Source organism: Pteronotus mesoamericanus, unplaced genomic scaffold (genome assembly GCF_021234165.1).
Source record: "Pteronotus mesoamericanus isolate MK-2021 breed Mesoamerican mustached bat unplaced genomic scaffold, CSHL_Meso_final contig_35, whole genome shotgun sequence".
Classification (NCBI taxonomy): Eukaryota; Metazoa; Chordata; class Mammalia; order Chiroptera; family Mormoopidae; genus Pteronotus; species Pteronotus mesoamericanus.
In genome coordinates, this window is record NW_026555139.1 from 3,237,770 (window position 1) to 3,244,271 (window position 6,502).

Below are 6,502 nucleotides of genomic sequence, written 5' to 3' on the forward strand. Positions count from 1 at the left end.
GGAATGCCCCATTTATTCCCATTTTGCTGAGTGTTTTGATCATAAATGGGTGCTCTACCTTATTGAATGGTTTTTCTGCATCTATCAAGATGATCATGTGGTTTTTGTCTTTCCTTTTGTTTATGTGATGTATTACGTTTATTGATTTGTGTATATTGAACCATCCCTGCATCCCTGGGATGAATCTCACTTGATCATGGTGGATGATCTTTTTACTGTGTTGCTGGGTATGGTTTGCTAATATATTGTTGAGTGTTTTAGCGTCTATGTTTATCAGCGATATTGGCCTGCAGTTTTCTTTCTTTGTAGGGTCTTTATCTGGTTTTGAGATTAGGGTGATGCTGTCCTCATAAATGAGTCTATAGTCTTCTCTCCTGTTGGATATTTTGGAATAGTCTAAGAAGGACAGGGATTAGCTCTTCCTTAAACGTTTTCCAAAATTCTCCTGTGAAACCGTCTGGCCCAGGGCTTTTGTATGCCTGTAATTTCTTGATTACTGCCTCAATTTCCTCAGCTTTTATCAGTATGTTCAAGCTTTCTGCTTCTTCCTCTTTCAGTGTTGGAAGATAATACTTTTCTAGAAATTTGTCCACTTCATTGAGGTTTTCAAATTTCTTGACATATAACTGTTGATAGTAGTTTCTTACAGTCCTTTGTTTTTCTGTGGTATCAATTTTATTTCTCCTCTTTCTGATATTATTTTCATTTCTGATATTATTTATTTCAGCCCTCTCCCTTTTTGTCTTGATGACTCTGCTTAAAGTCTTGTCGATTTTATTTATCTTTTCAAAGAACCAACTTCTGGACTGATTCACCCTTTGCATTGTTCTTTTCATGTCTACGTCATTCACTTCTGCTCTGATCTTGATTATTTCCTTCCTTCTACTTGCTCTGAGATTTATTTGCTGTTTTTTCCTCAATTCTTGAAGTTATAGGGTTAGGTCATTTTTTGAAATGTTTCTATCCTTTTTAGGTAGACCCATATTGCTATGAACTTCCCTCTCAGGACTGCCTTCGCTGTGTCCCATAGGTTTTGGACTGTTGTATGTTCATTTTCATTTGTTTCCAGAAACTTTTTGATTTCTTCTTTTATCTCATTATTGACCCATTCATTGTTTAATAGTGTGCTGTTCAGTCTCCAAGAGTATGCAGGGATTTGAGGTTTCTCTTTGAGGTTGATTTCCAGTTTCAAGCCCTTGTAGTCTGAGAAAATGCTTGGTATTATTTCAATTTTCCTGAATTTGCTGAGTCTTCCTTTTGTCCTATCATGTGCTATATCTTTGAGAATATTCCATGTGTATTTGAAAAGTATGTGTATTTTGCTTCTTTGGGATGTAAGGTTCTATATATGTCAGTTAAGCCCATTTGATTCAGTGCATCATTCAGCTCCACAATATCCTTGATGATGTTTTGTTTGGAAGATCTGTCCATTTTTGACAGTGTGGTGTTAAAATCCCCTACTATCAGTGTGTTGCTCTCTATATCTTTTTTGAAGTCGTCCAAGATTTTCCTTATATATTTTGCTGCTCCTATGTTGGGAGCATACAAGTCACAATGTTTATGTCTTTTTGATGGATTATTCCTTTAAGTATTATAAAATGTCTCTCTCGGTCTCTTTTTATGGCTTTTGTTTTGAAATCTATTTTGTCTGATATAAGTAGTGCTACCCCTGCTTTCTTTTCTTGCCCATTTGCTTGGAATATTTTTTTCCATCCCTTTACTTTCAGTCTGTGTAGGTCTTTTGTTCTGATGTGGGTCTCTTGTAAGCAGCATATGTGTGGGTCATACTTTCTTATCCATTCAGCTATCCTGCATAATTTTCTTCCCTTTGTACCTGTGTCTTTCCTCTTTCTCACTGTTTTTCTTCATCTTCTTAAACCAGTCCCTTTAGCATATCTTGTAGTACTGGTTTGGTGTAGACCTGTGCTTTTAGACTTCTTTTGTCTGGGAAACTCCTAATTTCCCCTCCTATTTTAATTTAGGGCATTGCTGGTAGAGCAGCCTTGGTTGTGGGCCCTTGGCTTTTCATTACTTGCCATTCCCTTCTGGCTTGTAGTGTTTCTGTTGAGAAGTTAGCTCTTAGCCATATTGGGGCTCCCTTGTATGTTACTTTCTCCTTCTCCCTTGCTGCCTTGAGGATTCTCTCTTTGTCTTTGACATTTGCCATTTTAATGATGATGTGTCTTGGAGTGGGCTTCCTTGGGTCCCTCTTGATTCAGGCCCTCTGTGCTTCCTGGATCCATGAGAACTTTTCTCTCCACAAATTGGGGAAATTTTCTATCATTACTTTTTATTTTTTTATACTTAATTTTAATTATAGTTAACAGTTTAGATGTAGAACAGACTAGAATAGTGTTTAAAATCAACTTTTGAAAAAAATCACATTTTTATAAAGGAAATAAAGTAGGCCAGAAGTCCAAAAAAGGTGCAGCTTGTATTATTGCACTTGAATAAAATATGCTGTTTGGGGTACTGCACTACTTAGACCACAGAAGGCAAGTAGAAGACAAACACAGAGGATGGACCCCCAGGTAGTATTTATTCTGAACTCCGAACTCTCCAGTGGCCTCAAAAATATTTAACATTTCGAAACATTCAGTTAGAACTCTTTACACAAATGATGGCAGTGTCTTTAGTCACATCCATGTTCTTCATTCCAGTTCCTGTGCGAGTTTAAGGTACACCTGCACCTCACGTGGTGGGACACCCGTTACACCCACAGCACCCATGGCCCAGGCCATGGGAAGTGGGGAAGGCAGTAAATTTCTATCTTACACAATTTTAGGGACCAAAACTAGCTGTAGTTTACCCTTCCAGCACTCTTCATTTTGGTCATTTGGATCGGAACATGGGAAAAATTGACGGTGATTATCAATCAGCACTAAAGTAATGCCTAAGCTACTAGTAGAAAATAAAATTTAAATTTAAAAAGTCCCAGGCCACATTTTTGAAGTGGCGTACCTGTATGTATAAGACAAAGGCTGTAAACTTATAGAAAAGATAAACTCTGACTTCCAAACAAATTACAAAATTGATTTTGCCCTTCCCTTGAGTGTTATACAGAAAAATGTAAACCAGTGGACCTAGTTACCAAAAAACATTTGTCCCCGTTAAGTCAAGGAATGACCTTAAAGTTTGGCCTGAGCTAGTTTTATCTTCAAATTTTCTCCAAGTTTGTCCATGAACTCAAATGTATTCAAGTAGTCAGAACGCTGCATGTTGGGTAAACCTTTAATACAAGCAGCCAAGTCCTTGGTCATGAAGCCAGCCTCAATGGTCTCAATACAGACTTCTTCCAAAGCCTTTGCAAAGAAGCTGAGCTCTTTATTGTTATCAAGCTTCGCTCTGTGGGCTAACCCTCTGGTTCAGGTGAAAATGGAAGCAATAGGATTGGTAGAGGTCTCCTGTCCCTTCTGGTACATGCAGTAGTGACGTGTTACAGTCCCAAGGGCAGCCTCAGCTTCCACCGTCTTGCCGTCGGGACAAATCAGCACGCTGCTCATCATGCCAAGAGAGCCATAACCTTGGGTCACCGAGTCTGACTGGACATCGCCGTCGTAATTTTTACAGGCCCAGATGAAGCCCCCCTCTGACTTCATAGCTTGGGCCACCATGTCATCGATGAGCCTATGCTCGTACCAGATCTTCTGGGCTTCAAACTTGGATTTGTACTGCTTGTCATATATCTCCTGAAAGATGTCTTTAAAACGCCCATCATATTTCTTCAGAATAGTGTTTTTGGTGCTCAGATACAAAGGCCAACTTTTAGACAGGGCCATCTGGAACGAACTGTGTGCAAAATCTTGGATTGACTTGTCTTCGTTGTACATCCCCATGGCAACACCACCACCTTCTTCAAAGTTATGTACCAGGTACGTCTTTTTTGGAGATCCATCACTTGGCATGTAGGTCATCTCTATTATCCCAGGCCCAGGAACAACAAAATCAGTTGCTCTGTATTGATCCCCATAAGCATGACGACCTATGATGATGCGTTTTACCCAGCCGCTCACAAGCCGGGGTATATTTTTGCAGATAATAGCTTCCCTGAAGACAGTACCACCCAGAATATTTCGGATGGTACCATTTGGCGACTTCCACTTTTGTTTCAGCTTGAACTCCTCAACCCTCTTCTCATCAGGGGTGATGGTAGCACACTTGATACCAACGTTGTACTTCTTTATTGCTTCTGCAGCATCCTTGGTGACCTGGTCATTGGTGGCGTCACGATTCTCTATGCCTAAATCATACCTGTGAAGGTTCAATTCCACATAGGGAAAAATGAGTTTTTCTTTAATCAACTCCCAAATGATTCGTGTCATTTCAAAGAGGTTCTATATCCCTTGCTCCTCTTCTTCTCCTTCTAATATCCCTATTATGCGGATATCATTGCTTTTCAGGTTGTCCTGCAATTCCCTAAATGCCTCTTCATTCTCTTTGAGTCTTTTTTCCATTTCTTGTTCTTTCTGGGAGTTTTTTCCAACCTTATCCTCCATTTCGCTGATTCGATCCTTGGCTTCATCTAGCCTGCTCTTGATTCCTTCTACTGTGTTCTTCAATTCAGAAATGGTATTCTTCATATCCTCTTGTGTCTTCTTGATAGTTTCTATGTCCTTTTCCAGGTTGATATAGTTTGTTGTAAGATCCTGATAGTTTCTCTGCAGTTTCTCGTAGTTCTCTTTGAGCTGTCTGAGCTCATTGAGCTTCCTTAGAACCATTGTTTTGAATTCAATATCTGTTAGTTGCCTTGCCTCTATTTCATTTAGCTCTCTCTGTGGAGATTCCTCCTTTCCTCTCATTTGGGGGGAACTTCTTTTTCTTCCCATTTTTGTGAGAGTCTATTATTATTATGATGATCATCAGTATTTTGCTTCTGCTTCAGTCGATCCATCTAGATTCCCTGAGTTTGTGGATTAGACTTCTATGGTAGTAGGCAAGTCTTTTTATTTATTTATTTATTTATTTATTTATTTATTTATTTATTTATTTGCTTTTTCTTTCTGGGTCTGCCTCTGATGATGTCAGTTGTTGACCCTATCTGACCTTGGGCCATTTGTTTGAGTCTTCCAGGTATGTACTGTCTGTGACTGTCTCCTGTGATTGTCAATCTGGTCACTCTGTCCTCATCTGTCAAGCTTAGGCACCACAGGGTAGGGCAGTGCCACCTGATGTCGGGACTATCGTGCCCTTATAGATTGCTGTCACTCAGGAGAGTAGTCTGCTTGATCAAGATAGGGATTGTGGACAGGGGAAGAGTCAGCACTGGAACTCCCCAATGCCTCTGTCTCCAGTCTCTCCTCTAGGGTCTCTGGGCAGCTCTGTGACCCCCTGAGCCAGGGATCCACTATTTCTGTGGGCTGCTCTGCACTCGCACACTGGCCCACTCAAGCCTTGCCAGGCCAGCCCTGTCTCCAGCCCCTGCGCAGGCACCCACCATGCTGTCCTGGCTCTGGCCCACGTGCGTGCACCCGCCAGCCACTGGTGAGCGTCCGGGCACTGGGCTGTCTAGGGCCATCTATTGTGTGCTTTCCAGATTTCGGCTCTTTGGGGGCATGGCCTCCTGGTGCAAAATGCAGACTTCAGAAAGGGGAAGGAGTCAGCTATGGGACTCTCGGGCCACTCCTCCAGTTCTTTTCCCAATGTCTCCATTTCCAGTCTCTCCTTGAGTGTCTCTGGGCAGCTCTGTGACCCTTTTAGCCAGGGATCCTCTATTTCTTCTAGCCAGTCTGCACTCAGCCCCCAGCCCACATGCACACAAGCTGTGTGCAGAGCGCGCAAAAGGCAGGTTTATTGATTCACTTATGCCTGAGGGAGATGGAAGCTGAAGAATGGGAGATGAGTTATCACTGGGGCTCCACTGGCCACCGTCTCTGTTCTCTACACAAAGTTTTCCTCACCAATCTTACCTGAGGCACCAGCCCACTCAGCTGCCGCCTCTACCCGGAGATCAAGGAAGGCAGCTGCCACTGCAAATTTTTGCGTTGGCCCTTTAAATGTGTCTTTGAATCTCCAGGCGCCTGTCTCTGGCAGAGAGTGCCCCTAAGCTTTTTGGGGTTGCATTTTGTATGTGTGTTTTTCTGGTTTCAGCTACTGTAGTCTAGGGGTCCCTGTTTATGATTCAGACCCTGTTCTTCTCAGGGGGATCCAAATGGCCATTTCACCGTCCCTCTGTTGCTGGTTCCCGTGGGCGCCCAACCCACCCTCTCGAGTCTCCACCACACTTCTCACCCCTTGGGATGTGTGAAAGTTGATTCCCCTGCCTGTCCACAGCTCCAAGGCTCCTCTCCTTCTATTGTTCCATTGTTTTCCAGGTGATTTCTCCACTATTTAGTCTCAATTCCAGTTTGGTCTTGGGAGGAGGTCAGCGTGACTCCCATTCACTCCTCCACCATCTTTTTCCCCCTGTTATTTGCCATTTTAATTATGATACACTTTGGAGCAGGACTCATTGGGTTCCTCTTGAATGAGACCCTCTGTGCTTCTTGGACTTGTATGACTTTTT

General features: G+C 42.2%; 1 protein-coding gene across 1 annotated transcript; it reads right to left on the reverse strand.

Annotated features, from left to right (window-relative positions):
- Window positions 1-2,348: 2,348 nt before the first annotated feature.
- On the reverse strand, window positions 2,349-5,515 carry LOC129073200 (isocitrate dehydrogenase [NADP] cytoplasmic-like). Its single transcript, XM_054576896.1, is given in 2 exon segments — window positions 2,349-4,334; window positions 5,435-5,515. Coding segments are annotated over 2 exon segments (1,287 nt in total). The 3' UTR covers window positions 2,349-3,128.
- Between the last annotated feature and the right edge of the window lie 987 nt (window positions 5,516-6,502).